This window comes from Chanodichthys erythropterus, chromosome 19, assembly GCF_024489055.1.
Source record: "Chanodichthys erythropterus isolate Z2021 chromosome 19, ASM2448905v1, whole genome shotgun sequence".
Classification (NCBI taxonomy): Eukaryota; Metazoa; Chordata; class Actinopteri; order Cypriniformes; family Xenocyprididae; genus Chanodichthys; species Chanodichthys erythropterus.
The window spans coordinates 33,333,272-33,351,600 of record NC_090239.1 but is presented as its reverse complement, the minus strand read 5'-3'; the positions used below and the strand labels follow the sequence as shown (position 1 = coordinate 33,351,600).

At 46.3% G+C, this 18,329-nt stretch overlaps 2 protein-coding genes across 3 annotated transcripts in view; one reads left to right on the top strand and one right to left on the bottom strand.

Moving 5' to 3' along the window:
* Nucleotides 1-11,555, bottom strand: part of oplah (5-oxoprolinase, ATP-hydrolysing) — a 47,195-nt gene extending 35,640 nt beyond the window's left edge. The window contains exons 1-5 of the mRNA XM_067370018.1: nt 11,443-11,555; nt 10,540-10,723; nt 8,703-8,894; nt 6,945-7,059; nt 6,489-6,612 (exon numbers count right to left, since the gene is read on the bottom strand). Of these exons, the coding sequence (XP_067226119.1) occupies nt 6,489-6,612; nt 6,945-7,059; nt 8,703-8,894; nt 10,540-10,710 (602 nt within the window). The 5' untranslated portion in view covers nt 10,711-10,723; nt 11,443-11,555. The remainder of the gene's footprint in view (nt 1-6,488; nt 6,613-6,944; nt 7,060-8,702; nt 8,895-10,539; nt 10,724-11,442) is intronic.
* Nucleotides 11,556-12,625: 1,070 nt separating this feature from the next.
* Nucleotides 12,626-18,329, top strand: part of stat5b (signal transducer and activator of transcription 5b) — a 29,526-nt gene continuing 23,822 nt past the window's right edge. For both annotated transcript variants that reach the window (XM_067368862.1, XM_067368861.1), the window contains exon 1: nt 12,626-12,763. The gene's annotated coding sequence lies outside the window, so the exon portion shown is untranslated. The remainder of the gene's footprint in view (nt 12,764-18,329) is intronic.

The following is an 18,329-nucleotide window of genomic DNA, read 5'->3' as shown; positions in this document are numbered from 1 at the left end:
CTCACCTCGCAGCGCGGGTATATAATGAGCAGCAGGTGCGTTGCATCTTCAGCTTTTCGCTTCGGAGCCGAACTACTGCAAACACAGTGGTTTCTACGAGCGAGTGTTTGAAGAACGGACTTCAACGAGCCAGCTCTCTCTCTGACTGCTCTTCTCGTCCGGTGCAGGAGGAACAGCACAGCAGCGGGGCCGATTTTTTCTTCTTTGCTTTGTGTTTTGCCTTTTTTATTTGAGCAAATAAGCTGTGTATCAGCGTGAAGGCCGTTTTCATGGCTGGTGACGGTGCGCTTTAAGAGCGCTAAAAAGCTGTTCTCACAGCTGGTAAGAGCAGCGTCTGCAAAGAGAGTGCACACGACAGGCTGCACATTCCCTGTCTGTGCTGCAGCGGCTATTCCCCTGCGTGCTTCAGCACCTAAAAGAGTCAGTCCTTGAAAGAACTTACACGAGTAGTTCGCGTCTTTTTAAAGATGTCGTTCTACTTGTGTGCTGCTGGATGCGGTCGTTACCTGGCGCCCCGGGATGGTCACCAGCGCTGTATCGCGTGCTTGGGCTTAAGGCACGCTGAGGCGGCGTTTGTGGACGAGTCATGTACCCATTGTGGGATGATGACCGTCGCGGAGTTGCGGTCTAGACTCCAGTTCCTGCAAAGGGGCGGAGTCCCGGTGCCGTTGCCTCGTTCCAATCCTCCTCAGAGGGTTGCTTCGGGCAGCGGCACTGGTGACCTGAGGATCACGGTGAGCGCGCTTCCTTCGGGGAACCAACCCCCTCGGAACCCTCATCCCTCCTGCACTCCGCAGCCAGTAGAGCTGCCGGGGGAGCGCGGTGGACCACCCCAGAGGTGTGTACCATCCGTATCCTTCGGAGCTCCGCAGGATGACCGGATGTCGATCGCTGCATCGGAGGGTGAGCCTGATACTTCCGCGTATGACGATTCGGCGCAGCTGCCTCCCTCGGGAGTGACAACTGTGCCCGATTCAGACCCGGAAATGATGGCTATGCTTTCCCGGGCCGCCAACAGGGTCGGGCTCGTGTGGAATCCTCCACCGTGTCCCGAGCCCTCGAGGTTGGACGATTGGTATCTCGGGGTGGCAAGGGCTGGTTCTCAGCCCCCCACCCCAGTGCCTTTCTTCCCGGAGGTGCATGAAGAGCTCACTGGCACGTGGACGGCACCTTTTACTGCCCGAAACCGTGTCGGTGGGTCCTCCTCCCTCAACACCCTTGACAGCGGGGCAGCGAAGGGTTATACGCGCATACCCCCTGTGGAACGGGCCGTTGCTATGCAACTGTGCCCTAACTCCACCTGGCGGGGGGAGCCGTCTCTCCCTTCCCGGGCCTGTAAGCACTCGTCGGATCTTACTGGCAAGGCTTACCAGGCCTGTGGGGAAGCTGCCTCTGCCCTACACGCTATGGCGTTGTTGCAGGTCCATCAGGTCAAGGCACTGAGGGATCTGCACGAGGGTGGTCATGACCCACAAGTTCTTCAGGAACTTCGTGCCGCGACGGACCTCGCGCTTCGTGCGACGAAGGTTACGGCGCGGTGATTGGGTCGTGCGATGTCCACACTTGTGGTCCAGGAGCGCCATCTCTGGCTGTGTCTCGCGGACATGAGGGATACCGACAAGGTCAGGTTTCTTAATTCCCCCGTGTCCCAGACCGGCCTCTTCGGCGACGCGGTCGAGAACTTTAGCCCAACAGTTCTCGACTGTACAAAAGCAGTCTGAGGCCATCAGTTATATCCTGCCGAGGCGGTCAGCTGCTGCTCCACCACCGCCGGCAGCACCTCAGACTGCTCGTCGCCGAGGGCGCCCCCCTGCGGCCGCCCCCGCTCCCGCGCCCCAGCAGCAGCAGCCTCCGGCTAAGCGGCGCCGTGGAGCCGGTCGCGGTCGGGGCGCCCAGCCCGTCCCGCCACCCCCCAAGAAGAAGGGTGGCAAGGCCAAGTCCAAGCGGCCCTAGGACGGGCGACCCGGAGATGGAGAGGACTGCTCTACAGGAGATGGTGACCGCACCGCTCCTTCCCCCGGAGGAGGGCCGGGTGGAAAATCTTTTGTTTCCTTTTGTTTTTGTTCCGCAAATTCTCAATAAAAGAGCAGTTTCCTCTATCTCCGGGTCCGAAGAGGGCTCGGAGAGCAGTGAGAGGGCAAGAACCTCACCACTCTCATCCCCCTCTTCTCTCGCCAGCGGACAGCAGCGAGCAGCAGGCAGTCAAAGCCTCGACTGCTCCCTCTGTCCACCCGTGGAAGCAGGTAAGTGTTGCACAGCACACTGTGACGCCGCGTCGGGCCGCCTCGCAGAGAGAGCCCCCCGGGCCGCGTCCCTGCGTTCCACCTCGCTGCCCCGCTGCGGGTGCGCCTGTGGTTCCTCTGGTCCCGCTGGTACGGTCTCTGGGGGCCTGGTTAGCGCTCACCAGTCCGTCCCGCTGGCTCATTCGGACCATCAGGCTCGGCTATGCGATTCAGTTCGCCCGGCGTCCCCCCAGGTTCAGGGGTGTCCACTTCACTGTAGTGAAAGATGTCGATGCCCCTGTCTTGCGTGCGGAGATTGCAGTCCTACTGGCGAAGGATGCGATAGAGCCGGTCCCTCCAGCCGATATGAGGTCAGGGTTCTACAGTCCCTACTTCATTGTACCCAAGAAAAGCGGCGGGTTACGACCGATCCTGGATCTGCGCGTCTTGAATCGGAGCCTTCACAAGCTACCGTTCAAGATGCTCACGCAGAAACGCATTTTCGAATGCGTCCGTCCCCGGGATTGGTTTGCAGCGATCGACCTGAAGGACGCGTACTTTCATGTCTCGATCCTTCCACGACACAGGCCTTTCCTGCGGTTCGCGTTCGAAGGTCGGGCATATCAGTACAGAGTCCTACCCTTCGGGCTGGCCCTGTCTCCCCGCGTCTTCACGAAGGTCGTGGAGGGAGCCCTTGTTCCCATGAGAGAACAGGGATTTGGTGCTCAGACACCTCAGCCAGTTGGGGCTTCAGGTCAACTGGGAAAAGAGCAAACTCGCCCCGGTGCAGAGGATCTCTTTTCTCGGTATGGAGTTGGATTCGGTCGAGCAGATAGCACGCCTCACAGAGGAACGGGCTCGGTCAGTGTTGAACTGCCTGAATACGTTCAACGGCAGGACAGCGGTCCCACTGAAATTCTTTCAGAGGCTCCTGGGGCATATGGCGGCTGCTGCGGCTGTAACACCGCTCGGTCTGCTTCATATGAGACCGCTTCAGCACTGGCTTCACGGCCGAGTCCCGAGATGGGCGTGGCAGCGCGGCACGTTCCGGGTGTCAATCACTCAGGAGTGCCGCCGAACCTTCAGTCCGTGGTCGGACCCCTTGTTTCTTCGGGCAGGAGTGCCCCTAGAACAGGTGTCCCGGCATGCTGTGGTGTTCACAGATGCTTCTGCCACCGGCTGGGGTGCCACGTACAACGGGCATGCAGTGTCAGGGGTTTGGACGGGACCCCATCTGCATTGGCACATCAACTGCCTCGAGTTGCTGGCAGTACGCCTTGCTCTGAGCCGCCTCAAAGGCCTGCTACGGGGTAAGCATGTACTGGTCCGTACGGACAACACTGCGACCGTTGCGTACATCAACCATCAAGGTGGTCTACGCTCCCGTCGCATGTCGCAACTCGCCCGCCATCTCCTCCTGTGGAGTCGGAAGTTTCTGAGGTCGCTTCGCGCCATTCATGTCCCCGGTGTGCTCAACCGTGTGGCCGACGAGCTATCACGAGCTGCGCTGCCAGGAGAATGGCGACTCCACCCCCAGGTGGTTCAGCTGATCTGGAGAGAGTTCGGAGAGGCTCAGGTAGACCTGTTTGCCTCACCAGAAACCTCCCACTGCCAGTTGTTTTACTCTCTGACCGGGGGAACACTCGGGACAGACGCACTGGCACACAGCTGGCCCCGGGGACTGCGCAAATATGCGTTTCCCCCAGTGAGCCTACTTGCACAGACTCTGTGCAAAGTCAGGGAGGACGAGGAGCAGGTCTTGCTGATTGCGCCTTACTGGCCCAACCGGACCTGGTTCCCAGAACTCTCACTCCTCGCGACAGCCCCTCCCTGGCCCATTCCTCTGAGGAACGACCTTCTTTCTCAGAGACGGGGCACTCTTTGGCACCCACGTCCAGACCTCTGGAAACTCCATGTCTGGTCCCTGGACGGGACGCGGAGGTTCTAGGTGACTTACCCCCCGAGGTACTTAACACCATCACTTCGGCTCGCGCACTGTCTACGAGACGTGCTTACGCCTCGAAGTGGAACCTGTTCGTCGAGTGGTGCTCTTCTCGCCGGGAAGACCCCCGAAGATGCTCGATCGGTGTCGTGCTTTCCTTCTTGCAGCAGGGGTTGGAGCGTAGGCTGTCCCCCTCCACCCTCAAAGTCCATTCTGCTGCTATCTCCGCTTACCACAACCACATAGATGGCAAATCTGTTGGTCAGCACGACCTGGTCGTCAGGTTCCTTAGGGGGGCGAGACGGTTAAATCCTCCTCGTCCCCCCTCCATACCCTCTTGGGACCTTACTCTGGTGCTCAGAGCACTTCAGATTGCTCCCTTTGAGCCTTTGCTGTCAGCAGACTTAAAGATTCTGTCTATGAAGACTTTGCTGCTGGTGGCATTGGCCTCCGTCAAGAGGGTAGGGGACCTGCAGTCATTTTCGGTCGACGAATCGTGCCTACAGTTCGGGCCGGGTGATAGCCATGTGGTACTAAGACCCCGGCCTGGCTATGTGCCCAAGGTTCCTACCACTCCCTTCAGGGACCAGGTAGTGAGCTGCCCTCGGAGGAGGCAGACCCAGCTTTGCTCTGTCCAGTTCGCGCCTTGCGACTGTACATAGACAGAACTCGAAGCTTCAGGACCTCAGACCAGCTCTTTGTCTGTTACGGAGGCCAGCAGAAGGGAAAGGCTGTCTCCAAGCAGAGGATGGCCCACTGGATAGTGGATGCCATCGCCCTGGCTTACCAAGCTCAGGGCGTGCCCTGCCCGCTCAGGTTGCATGCTCACTCCACGAGAGGTGTGGCATCCTCCTGGGCGCTGGCTCGTGGCGCCTCGCTAACAGACATTTGTAGAGCTGCGGGCTGGGCGACACCTAACACGTTCGCTAGATACTATAGCCTTCGTGTCGAGCCAGTCTCCTCCCGTGTTCTCGCCTCAGGTCAGAGGCACGGAGAGGCCCCGGCTTAGTGTCGGCTTGCTGCGCTACATGCGCGTTCTATTCTCCAGAGAGTCCCTACGGGCAGACCCTGTTGAGTCCTCCGGTTACCCTTCGGCAGCCGACGTGGCGGAGCGTCTGGCGCCAGGCCTATACTCCGTTGTATCCTTGAGAACCGGATTTAGGCTGGGTTCCATATGTGTGACCCTACGGGGATCCCATATGGCTTTTCCACGGCTGCTCTTAAACGAAGCCCGTGTCTTTCCCTCTGGGAGAACCCATCTCTATCGAGTTGGAGTCACCCCAGTTCTTCCATATGTAGCACAGCCCTACAGGGTTAGTCCATATGTACTTCTCCACATAACTCCTTCGGGGAAGGATGTGGCTTCCGCAGCGTTCCTTCAAACGAAGGTTACGCTTTCCCAGAGTTATCCAATAGTCTCACTGAATGGGTTTTGGAACAACAGTGATCGACCCTCTCTGTGTGTTAGCCCTGTCCCACCGTCCGCAGGCAAGGGGGTTCAGGTGGCTTACAACAGAGCGCTGGAGGAGGGCAGCTCCTGTGGCGCTTTGGTAGGGATTCCTATTCGTCGGTCTGTCCGACGTACGTCGAACGTGACCGACTGAATGGGAACGTCTCGGTAACAAAGGTAACCCTCGTTCCCTGAAGGAGGGAACGGAGACGTACGTCCCGTCGCCACAGTTGTTGTCCTGCTGTGCTGCCGCCTGCTTGGTTCGGCTCCTCAGCGAAAATCTGAAGATGCAACGCACCTGCTGCTCATTATATACCCGCGCTGCGAGGTGAGCAGCTGATGCAGATGATTGCATGCCAATGTGCATTGGCTCGTTTAGTTACACTCGAAGTAGATTGGCTTCTCTGGCGAGATTCCTATTCGTCGGTCTGTCCGACGTACGTCTCCGTTCCCTCCTTCAGGGAACGAGGGTTACCTTTGTAACCGAGACGTTACATGATCATTAGTTAGAAATGCTGTGCTTTGTGTCTACTGATACACACAGCCACCTAGAGACTGAGGTTAAAATTTAGCTTTAAAGGGTTAGTTCACCCAAAAATGAAATTTCTGTCTTTATGCACTCCTCCTCATGTCATTCCAAACCCGTAAGACCTTCGTTCATCTTCGGAACACAAATTAAGATATTTTTGATGAAATCCAAGAGTAATCCCCATAGAAAGCAACATAATTACCATCATTCAAGGTCCAGAAAAGTAGTAAAGACATTGTTAAAATAGTCCATGTAACTACAGTGGTTCAACGTTAATGTTAGTCGGCGTTCTGATGTACAGACATGTATTGAATACGTAAGATAAATATAATGATCTATACAAACGTGTAAGAATGCAGTAGCAGCACTGCTAGACTTCTGATGCCTTTGGATTGCACACGTCTCAAATCCTGCTCAACGCGTTGAAGATCCAACTCACGCCACACCTCCAGACTTTCTCCTGTACTGCCTGAGAGAGACACAGAGATTCCATGCTTAGATTTCATCAGTTGACGTTAGAGATTCTTTTTGGAGACTGGATATACCAACAAAACTAGTTTCAAACAGCTACATACAATGTTAGTCAAGGTTTCTTACACTCTAAGTTGCCTTTAATGGCCATTTTACACTCTCTCAGATCAGAATTTCAGATCAAGTAGTTTTTTCAGCTCAGTTTCAATAATTGCCCTTCTGCACTGAGGAGAACTAACAATGCATACAGTATATTGTGACAATTATTTTTGATAAAGTCCTTTAGTTTTTAAATGAGGTATGTGCAGTAGATGTTGACATGTTGTTCACCTGTTACTATTCGTTTGGGCTCGTTTCTGGGAAGCTGACAGGAATCTTGTCTGAGAATAACCCTCTCCTCCACTTCAATCACCTCCTCATACAGCACATCCGGCATACACACCTCCTAAAACAACAACAACACACTTGATTATCTAGGAATTTCATCAAAGTATTGTTGGTTGTGTACTGTTTTTCAGTGGTGAAATGAAACATTCATTATCTTCTGGGGTTTCATACTACTGCATTTCCAGTGTGTACTTTGATTTACTCTGGAAAATACTGTTTTTGTGCAAAAAGTAATGTGTTTTAAGATGCAGGGGAAACCGGAGAACATCATTAGAACATCAATATTGGGCAAAAACTAATATGGTCCCAATATATGTGTATCACAAATGGAAAGAGGAATTGTGGCAGACAGGATTTTTGCAGGCTAGTAGAGGCTGGCAAGTTAGTTAATACAGTTAGTTTGTGATGTTCAGTAATTTATTTTATAATGCTAAATATTGATTGAATTGCGAAAATAATAGACAGTACTTAAAAATATTTAAATATGGTCCTCAAGAGGTCCACAATCATGTCACAAATGATCCATCTCTCAGTACATCGCTATGGTCTCAAGTCAAACATACTTAAATCATTGATACTACTGCTCAACTAGTCCACTGCCTGGAACAGTCATTTATGAAATATACCCTTGTCCAGAGAACACAGTTTAAACTTTCTGTTAAAATTTTACTTCATTATATAGTTATAGTTGACCCTTGCCTGACTACAAACCAGTGTGGTTTCATTTTGTAACCTTTTTAGCCCAGAGCTTTTACAAAAATATGCCACTGGAATTTTACAATTTTACAATACAGGAATCACAAATATTATTCCAATTAAAAAAAATTCTCAACTACATAAAACAATCAGTTCTGACATTTGACTCGAAAACTTTTGAAATACAGCTCTTGGGACAAGTAGTCTTTTTTGAAAAAGTGCTCAATGTGTACCATTACTGATGGTCGGTTGAAATGACATTCAAATATTTGGGGGTCAGTAAAGTTTTTTTTATATAAAAAAAATAAATGAATACTTTTATCCATCAAGGATGCATTAAATTGATCAAAAGTCGAGGTAAAAAAAGGCCTTCTGAAGTAAAGTGATGCATTTATGTCAGAAAAATATCCATATTTAACAAGTTATAAAGTAAAAAATCTAGCTTCAGCCGGACCACCTTCTGTATTCAACTTACGATCAACTTTCGTATGTTAAATACAGAAGGCGTAGGACGTAACATAAGCGGTTTGAACTGCGAGAGGAATAACACTTTCTTTGTAAGTTGAATACGAAAGCGGTCTGGCAGAAGCTAGATATTTTACTTTATAACTTGTTAAATATGAATATTTTTCTTACCAAATGCATTGATTCGCTTTAGAAGGCCTTAATTAAACCCACCGGAGCTGTGTGGAGTACATTTATTATAGGTTTAAGCACTTTCTTGAGCATCATAATCCTTGGCCCCATTATAAAGCTTGGATGCCTCAGGATATTTATTAACATAACTCTGATTGTGTTCATCAGAAGGAAGAAAGTCATATACACCTAGGATGGCTTGAAGGTGAGTAAATCTTGGAGTAATTTTTCAATTTAAAGTGAACTAATACTTTAAAAAGCATTTCTCAAGTATCTTGCACATGCCTATCATTCAAAGGCTCAACACTCATAAAGCCCCTTGTCACCACCGAGTCACAGGGATGAATTTACATCATCACTATTACTCACCAGATCAAACAGGTTAGGTCGTGCTTGTGTGCCGATATGTAGCAGGTCCCGAAATCCACGTGTCACCAGTAGTGCTGTTCTCTCACCCTGGCGCTCCAATAAGGCATTAGTGGCCACTGTGGTGCCCATCCGAATCCAGCCAATCTGAGAAGTGTCCAAGGGCTGATCTCGAGCAAAGCTCTTCCCCGTCTCCTGTTTAATTCATTAACCCAACAGACAAAGTGGATTTTATGTGATACTTTAATTATGTGCTGTTCTTTTCCTCACATTCTGACCTATCCTCCCCAGATCTAATCCATAACCAAAAAATTTACTCTTCTCAATAAGTATCTACATGCAAATACAGTGGTGTGAAAAAGTGCTTGCCCCCTTTCTGAATTTTAATTTTTTTGCACGTTTGACACACTTTAATGTTTCAGATCATCAAACAAATTTAAATATGAATCAAAGATAACACAAGTAAACACAACATGCTGTTTTTAAATAAAGGTTTTTATTATGAAGGGAAAACAAAATCCAAACCCACATGGCCCTGTGTGAAAAAGTGCTTGCCCCCCGCTGTTAAAACTTAACTGTGGTTTATCACACCTGAGTTCAGTTTCTCTAGCCACACCTAGGCCTGATTACCGCCACAACTGTTAGCAATCAAGAAATCACTTAAATATGACCTGCCTGACAAAGTGAAGTAGACCAAAAGATCCTCAAAAGCTACACATCATGTTGAGATCCAAATAAATTCAGGAACAAATGAGAAAGAAAGTAATTGATATCTATCAGTCTGGAAAAGGTTATAAAGCCATTTCTAAAGCTTTGGGACTGCAGCGAAACACAGTGAGTGGCCGGCCGACCAAAATGACCCCAAGAGCGCAGCGACGACTCATCCAAGAGATCACAATAAACCCCACAACAACATCCAAAGAACTGCAGGCCTCACTTGCCTCAGTTAAGGTCAGTGTTCATGACTCCACCATAAGAAAGAGACTAGGCAAAAATGGCCTGCATGGCTGAGTTCCAAGACGAAAACCGCTGCTGAGCAAAAAGAACATAAAGGCTCGTCTCAGTTTTGCCAGAAAACATCTTGATGTTCCCCAAGACTTTTGGGAAAATAAAGAACATCATACCAACAGTAAAATATGGTGGTGGTAGTGTGATGGTCTGGGGCTGTTTTTCTGCTTCAGGACCTGGAAGACTTGCTATGTTAAATGGAACCATGAATTGTGCTGTCTACCAAAAAATCCTGAAGGACAATGTCCGGCCATCTGTTTGTGACCTCACGCTGAAGCGAACTTGGGTTCTGCAGCAGGACAATGATCCAAAACACACTAGCAAGTCCACCTCTGAATGGCTGAAGAAAAACAAAATGAAGACTTTGGAGTGGCCTAGTCAAACTCCTGACCTCAATCCTATTGAGATGCTGTGGCATGACCTTAAAAAGGCGCTTCATGCTCAAAAACCCTCCAATGTGGCTGAATTACAACAATTCTGCAAAGATGAGTGGGTCAAAATTCCTCCACAGTGCTGTAACAGACTCATTGCAAGTTATCGCAAACGCTTGATAGCAGTTGTTGCTGCTAAGTTTGGCCCAACCAGTTATTAGGTTTAGGGGGCAAGCACTTTTTCACACAGGGCCATGTGGGTTTGGATTTTGTTTTCCCTTCATAATAAAAATCTTCATTTAAAAACTGCATGTTGTGTTTTCTTGTATTATCTTTGATTCAAATTTAAATTTGTTTGATGATCTGAAACATTAAAGTGTGTCAAACATGCAAAAAAAAAAAAAATCAGGATGGGGGCAAGCACTTTTTCACACCACTGTATGTTAAGGTTTTCTCCTCACCTCTTCCAGTACTCGGCGAATACCCTCAGTAGGGGCATCTCTGTAGTTCTGGGGGTCGTGAGACAGCAGTTTTAGGACTCTCTCTCTACCATCGGGCAAACGAGCAAACACATCCGTGAAGGTCCCTCCCCGATCAATAGCAAAATCAAACTTCCCTTTAGTTTCAGCCATGCTGGGACAAAGACTGCAATGAGAACAACATTTAAAGTTGACACACTGGCTGGATCTCAAAATGTAGTAGATAATCCTACCTAGACTGCATAAAGGGATAGTTAAACCAAAAATGAAAAATCTGCCTTTATTTACTCACAACTTTTTTTTCTTTAAAAAAAAATGGAAGCAATGATTAAACTTAAACAAATATTTAGTTGGGATTAAATTTAAGGTATCTTGTGTTGTGAATGTGGTATTTACCCATCATACAAATTAAGTTTAAGACATTATCTAGCTCCTTATTGAAAAACACAAGAAATAAGGATGCTGACATGTGAAGCCAGAAATTATTGGTGTAACAACAGAAATAAAATAAGTCAGAGAGATTCTTCCTCCTCTTCGCAAAAGGAGAAAAGAAAGAAAGTCATACACAACAGTTTTTGAACTATCATTTTAAATTAGAACGTGCTTATATTAATAGTATAAATATTAATAGTTAAATTATGTAGGTACGCTATGATAAAACGCAGTATGAAAAAAAAAAAAAAGATGCTCAGCTGTTACAAATAGGTGCACATGGAAACTAAAAGCTTAAAGGGCAGCACAATCCCTTAAACCTCAACTAGGCTAAAGATCACTGACTATACTGTATACACGTGTTGCAATGCTTCTGTCAATAATGCATTATATACATCATGCATACATGAACTATAAGGCAATTACAACATGAGCCTGTCCTGCTGTACTTACACTTGAAGCGCTTGTGAAACAAGAAACGAATAGACGATTCCTCTCGTGTCGCACTGCCTATTTGCAAATATGCCACACTTCACCGCTTCGATGTGGAGAATTTCAGCACCACCTCCGCTACACTGCCTCCGCCTTCTCAGATATCACGTGACTGAGGCCGTGTTCTCTTCCAGGGAGCACGTGATTGCTCAAAAAGTTTAATCCTCAGTAAATTTCAAAACTTTGTGCTCATTTACTTCCCCTCATGTTTTTCCAAACCTGCATGACTTCATTTCATCTGCGGAGCACAAAAGATATATTAATTTAACTTGGTTACATTAATGGTTTTTATTTATGTGTTTGCCCCCTTGTTATGCTTCCTAGATTTCTAATGTGATGTCCTGTTAAGGTATTGAATATTTAATATCTGTCCGGTGTTAAAGTAACTGTTCATTAGAAGGATCTTATCTGACCTATAAAAAATAATGAAAACCGATTCTAATAGCAACACATTAAATTGACTAACAGGTGCAGAAGTCGAGAGTCGACAGAAGAAAACTGATTATTGACTATTCATTTGGAGATGTCTTTTGAATGTAATCTATTTTTAATCACTATTCATTCTAACAACTAACTTATATTTAAATTACTAAATTATATTTAATTTATTATATATGGCTTATATATATTATATAAAATAAATGCATTATAAAATAATAAAATAATTTAACTGAATTTAATTTGTTATTTATAGCACATTTATTATTTGTTATAACACATTTAACCCACACATAGGCAAATTAACAAGACAATATAAACTCTATCAAAAAAGTGCATAAGCGTAGGTAATCAATATTAGAAAAGATACTCAAAATACTCAAAATTCCCCCACCTCAAAATTCTAAGTACGGATATGTTTACAGCAGAAACTTAAAAATCTCAGCTTGTACAAAGACTGTACAGATATATAAAATGGAAGATGCTTGATCACCCTTTGACTTTTGCTTGGACCTCCAGACAGCCAGAAACAATTAGTTTATAGATCACATATAGGCTTATATGAAGTATAAAGACTTAAGAGCTCTGTAATGTATTGTGGAGCCAGTGTAGTGCTAGTGTAGTGATGAAATAAAATAAAAACTCAAAATAAAATAAAAACTCAAATTAAAATAAAACAATCTTGTGGTGGTCAGCAGATGTCAGTGTACAGTAGGTGTGTTCAGTTCAGAGTTGCTGAGGTGTTTTTTGTGCAGTTGAGCTCATGGATGGATAAAAACCTGTCAAACATTTAACATCCACAAGTCATCATCACATCTTTCTGCTGCAGGTCTCCGTTAATGCCGTGAGCAGGTTTTATTACCTTTATTGTTTATTCAGTTCTTATGCGACTGCTTTCTAAAGTACTTTTACTGGTTAGCTTAACAGATGTTAAACTGCTCCAGTGGGTGATAATTCGCCATGTTTCCATATTTAAATACACTTTTAAATCGTTTATGGCACAGGTAAACTGTCTGGTGTAAACGCGACATTTTAAAACACTTGTGTTTGATCCTTAAGGTTGAGCTAATGCTAGCTGCTAATGCTAATCGCTAATGCTAACTAAACCCACGAGCCGTCAAATTCATCAATAGAAAATAAATGTGTAGTGTAGTGTTTCATACTGTAAAACATGATTCTCGGGGATATTTCATTTTTAGTTTGCCTGTAGTCTTCCAGTTAACTCACCTCTTAAATTTGAAGCAACAGGTTTGTGTTGATGCTAATAGTATGTGCTAATTTAAGTCTGCTTCAAAAATAAGAATAAGTTACAAACGTATTATTTTTTTAAGAACATAGTAATTTAGTTTAATGCATGTATCTCAAAATCTATTGAGTTGGCTATCTAGATACCCGTTTTTGGCTTCATACCGTTAGAAAAAGTAACATGATTTACCATGGTGCAGTGATGGTATTATATGGTAAGGTTATGGTACTAAATGATTACCATACTCGTGTATGGGTCGTCGATAATATTATGATACTCTTTAGTATGTGTGGGCACATGCAGCATGTTTTGGCAAAAACATAAGACTAGATGTAGCATACTACCATACTGTTCTATCTCTGCAGTATGTATCTTTAAGGCTGCTTTAAACAACATACTACTTTATAGAATACCTAGATGTCACCATATAGTACACTTTACTTGACACTTTATTTCTTGAGCCTGTAGTGACATCAGCCATTTTTTTTTAACATTGATGACTGACAGAAGTTCAGATTTTTTTCACACAAAAGTGCACAAAAATTAACTATGTGCATTCCCAAGATGATCACTAATTTTAAAATGCAACATCATGTGACTACAATGTAGCACACTAATGTTTGAAACATTTGTGGTATGCAACTTCATGAGGTCATGTGGCTACAATGTGAAACTTTTGTGGTATGAAGGCTACGTTCAAACTGTCAGTCCAAATCCAATTCTGTATCCACATTGTGTATCGCAACTGTTCAGATCTGATATGTGCATCCATGCCACTTTTTCGTTTTCCGGAATATCTTCATTGGTTTCTATGTCAATGACGCTGCGTTGGTAGTTCTACGCTAAAACAATAACTGCAACATGGAGGGGTTTATAATACAGATGTTGTCCTATTTACAACATGATGATGTGTAGTCGCAGTGGCAGAAAATTATGAGGCTGGTATGTGTGGCTTTATTCTGTGCTGTTTTCTCAGACGGTTTCAAAACATGTCTCCATTATATTGTCGTTTTCTGCTTGTCCAGCACTTTGCAACAACACAAATTTGCTTCAGCATGTTTCCTATAACGTCAGATATTTACGTTTAACATGGCAGGAGAAAGTCATATAAGCTTCACTGAATCCGATCAGATTGGTCAGACTGTAATTTCCAAAAATGCCATTTGAATAGGATTTCAAACCACATATGGATGTAGCTCGAAACAGATTTGTAAAAATCACATTTCATGTGATTTTTTGCCGTTTACACTTGCTAATTCTGATCAGATTTGCACAGAAATCGAATTTGGACTGACAGTCTGAATATAGCCTAACTTTTTTACTTACAACTGCAAATAGATATAAAATGGAAGTTGCGTTTAAATTTTCCTCTATATTGTGAATGTGTATAGTGCTGCAATGATGAAGTATAGGCCAGCCTGGAAATTGGCATCACCCTGGTTTCCTCAACAAAAACCTAGTATATGATTTTTCCATTGGCTTTTGGATTATTGCAGACAACAAGCTCTGTAATCAACAAAAGTTTATGATTCTTACAGGTTTTGTTAATCATGATAATCTTAACAGATGAACACATTTATGAATTTTAAAGCCTTAATGCAGTCAACAAAAGTAAAAAGCTAAATGTAAGCTGTAAATTAACTTCAGCATCTGACAAATATCGAACAGAGGAGGGTCTACTCTGCTGGCAAAAAGAAAACATGACAGAGTTTGTAATAAAACAAGAATCAACATTAGCTTGGCTTTTCGGAGATGTCGAGAACTGGGGGATTTGAAATGTTGTAAAAGCAACTCGGAGATGGTGTTTTTATTACACAACAGGTAAGTAAGGTATTTTATTGAACAGATAAATCGCCATATTTGCTCTCTAACAGAGTTCATTGTAAAGCATTATCTATTGTTAAGGGTCATTTCATTATGGTTGTTGTAGCACAAATTTATTTTTACGGAAGTATGGAGAACTAAATTGTAGGGCTGCAACAACGAATCGATAAAATCGATAAAATTCGATTATTAAAAGAGTTGGCAACGAATTTCATTATCGATTCGTTGTGTCGCGCGACTATTACGCCTGTCAATGAGACGCGGAGATGTTTGAGTATAAAAACGCGTGGTTGAGCGAGAAGCAGAGCGGAGCAAAAATAAATAAATAGCAGAGCGGAGCAAAAATAAATAAATAAATAAATAGCAGAGCGGAGGTAGAGGAAAGACCATCGGAGAGACCCGTGACGTTGTTCTGAACAGGCGTGCCGTTGTCAGGACCCCCGCAGTTTTGAAAAGGCAGAAATCGACCCCCGAACTTTTGATACGGGCTGCTTCAATCAGTCACACTATATCATCTTTTAGCATTGGATATTTTCTTTCAAATGAGACCATTTTCATGTTTTTTCACGCTTTCGTTCATAAATAATCAACTGTTTTGTCGCGAATGTAAAGAACAGGAAATGCGCTTCGAACAGAGAAACACGCGATCTCCAAACAATCGATCAAAGCGTGCTAACGTTTTAGGACAGGTCGATGGTATATAAATCATGCCCGAATGTCAATCAAGCCAAACTGTCCATTCAGAAACCGAGAATTTGACCACTTGACAAGGTAAGGAGGCTGATCTCTCAGGTTGACGCGCGAGCTGACCGAAGTTTTCGTGAGGATTTAAGGTTTATGGACTGCTTTGATTTTGGTAATTACATCTAGAAAGATAAAAGCATTGATGGCATCTATAAAATAGATATCTGAAGGCGAAACAAAAGTGATATTGCCTCGTCCAGTGAGGAGGACGCACGAGAGGAGACCTGCGCGTTTAATTGGTATGTGTACTGTAATACTGCATTTACAATGCTTATCAGTAGCATACATTTCGATTGCGAACGTGAAAATCCACAAGACCATGACTAACTAAATCAAAATTTGCTGTCAAAATTAACACTGATCTGTTGTCATTTATTTATTCTGTGCTTTATCCCATATCGGTTATTGTTGACAAATATATTTGTATGTTGTACTTTTTAAATTTCATTTTAAAGTTTTTTATAGCACTTGGTCATCTTAAGCTAAACAAAATTATACATCTTTTTGTGCAATTTATATATTTATTATTATATATTTGGCAGATGTAAAGCATACATGTGTATGTTTTTTGTGTTAGTCCATTTGTTTTTTATTACTTTAACAGCTCAGGGGTGTTAAAAGAGCAACCTGTTTTTGCACGTTCTGAGGATTTTTTTGCACTGTGAATTTGCACTGTCATTTCTGTTTTTGAATAAAAGGTTGGAAATTAATGTTTTTTCCCCCTCCGATTCATTGATTAATCGTAAAAATAATCGACAGATTAATCGATTATTGAAATAAGCGTTAGTTGCAGCCCTACTAAATTGACTCATTGTGCATCTCATTGTCACGGGAAATCACAGAAACAGGCAAGTAGATCCAAGTGCAGCTTTTTAATGAGGCAATCCAAAACATAGTCGTCCAAGCAAAGATCAAAATCCATCCAACAGTCCATAACAAAAACAGGAAAACAAACAGAAACCTGTGACCGTAAATTAAACCACCATGACAAGAACAGAACAAACACAGACTAAATAGACAGACACTGATTACAGAACTCAAAACAGCTGAGTGTAATGACAGGGATAACGAGTCCAGAAGTGAGTTATGGGAAATGTAGTCTGAAACAGTGAACCAAGGTCCGGGGTGGAGTGCCCTCTGGTGGCTAGACAGGGCACTCCAACTGGTGGTCGTGACAGTACCCCCTCCCTACGGAGCGGATCCCAGACGCTCCAACAAGACCCAATAAAAAACAAAAACTCAGGAGGGAGGTGGACCGGAGGAGGACCAGGGGGCGGGATGGTGGGCCCAGACCAGAGTCCCCGGCTGAGGGCCAGGGGGGAGCCGGAGGAACAGACCATGGGGGTTCCATGAGGGTCGGGGTCCTGGCTGAATGCCAGGGCGGCACTGGAGGAACTGACCAGGCGGGTTCCCTGGGGTCTGGAGTCCTGGCTGGTTGCCAGGGTGGCGCTGGAGGAACTGACCAGGCGGGTTCCAGCGGTTCCAACGGCCGGGGCAGTGGCAGCAGGGCAGGAAGCCTAGACGACGGCGGCAGGGCAGATAACCTGGGCGGCGGCGGCAGGGCTGGCGGCCTGGGCGGCGGCGGCAGGGCAGAAGGCTTGGATGACGGCGGCAGTACAGAAGATCTGGGCGATGGCGGCAGGGCAGAAGGCTTGGACGGCGGCGGCAGGGCAGACCAAGGTTGCTCTGTGGCCGTGTCAGGGAGAGCGGGCAGTTCGGGGACGACCTCCGTGGTCGTATCAGGAAGAGCGGACAGCTCGGTGATGGAAGCAGGCTCGGGCTGCTCAGGCGGCAGGGCAAGGCGCTTCGGTGGCGCCGGCAGGGCAAGGCGCTTCGGTGGCGCCGGCAGGGCAAGGCGCTTCGGTGCCGCCGGCAGGGCAAGGCGCTTCGGTGCCGCCGGCAGGGCAAGGCGCTTCGGTGCCGCCGGCAGGGCAAGGCGCTTCGGTGGCGCCGGCAGGGCAAGGCGCTTCGGTAACCCATGAACAACCACCAAAGTGATCTCCAGGCCTTGTAGGACGGAGGAAGCCCTTTTCCTCCTTCTCCTCCGCTTATGAGGGTGAAGCGGTGGCTCACCCAAAGTGGACTCACTGGCTGGAGCGGGCTCTGGAGCGGACTCACTGGCTGGAGCGGACTCACTGGCTGGAGCGGGCTCTGGAGTGAACTCACTGGCTGGAGCGGACTCACTGGCTGGAGCGGGCTCTGGAGTGAACTCACTGGCTGGAGCGGACTCACTAGCTGGAGCGGACTCTGGAGTGGACTCACTGACTGAAGCGGGCTCTGGAGTGGACTCACTGACTGGAGCGGGCTCTGGAGAGGATTCACTAACTGGAGTGGACTCACTGACTGGAGCGGGCTCTGGAGTGGACTCACTGACTGGAGCGGGCTCTGGAGTGGACTCACTGACTGGAGCGGGCTCTGGAGTGGACTCACTGACTGGAGCGGGCTCTGGAGTGGACTCACTGACTGGAGCGGGCTCTGGAGTGGACTCACTGACTGGAGCGGGCTCTGGAGTGGACTCACTGACTGGAGCGGGCTCTGGAGTGGACTCACTGACTGGAGCGGGCTCTGGAGTGGACTCACTGACTGGAGCGGGCTC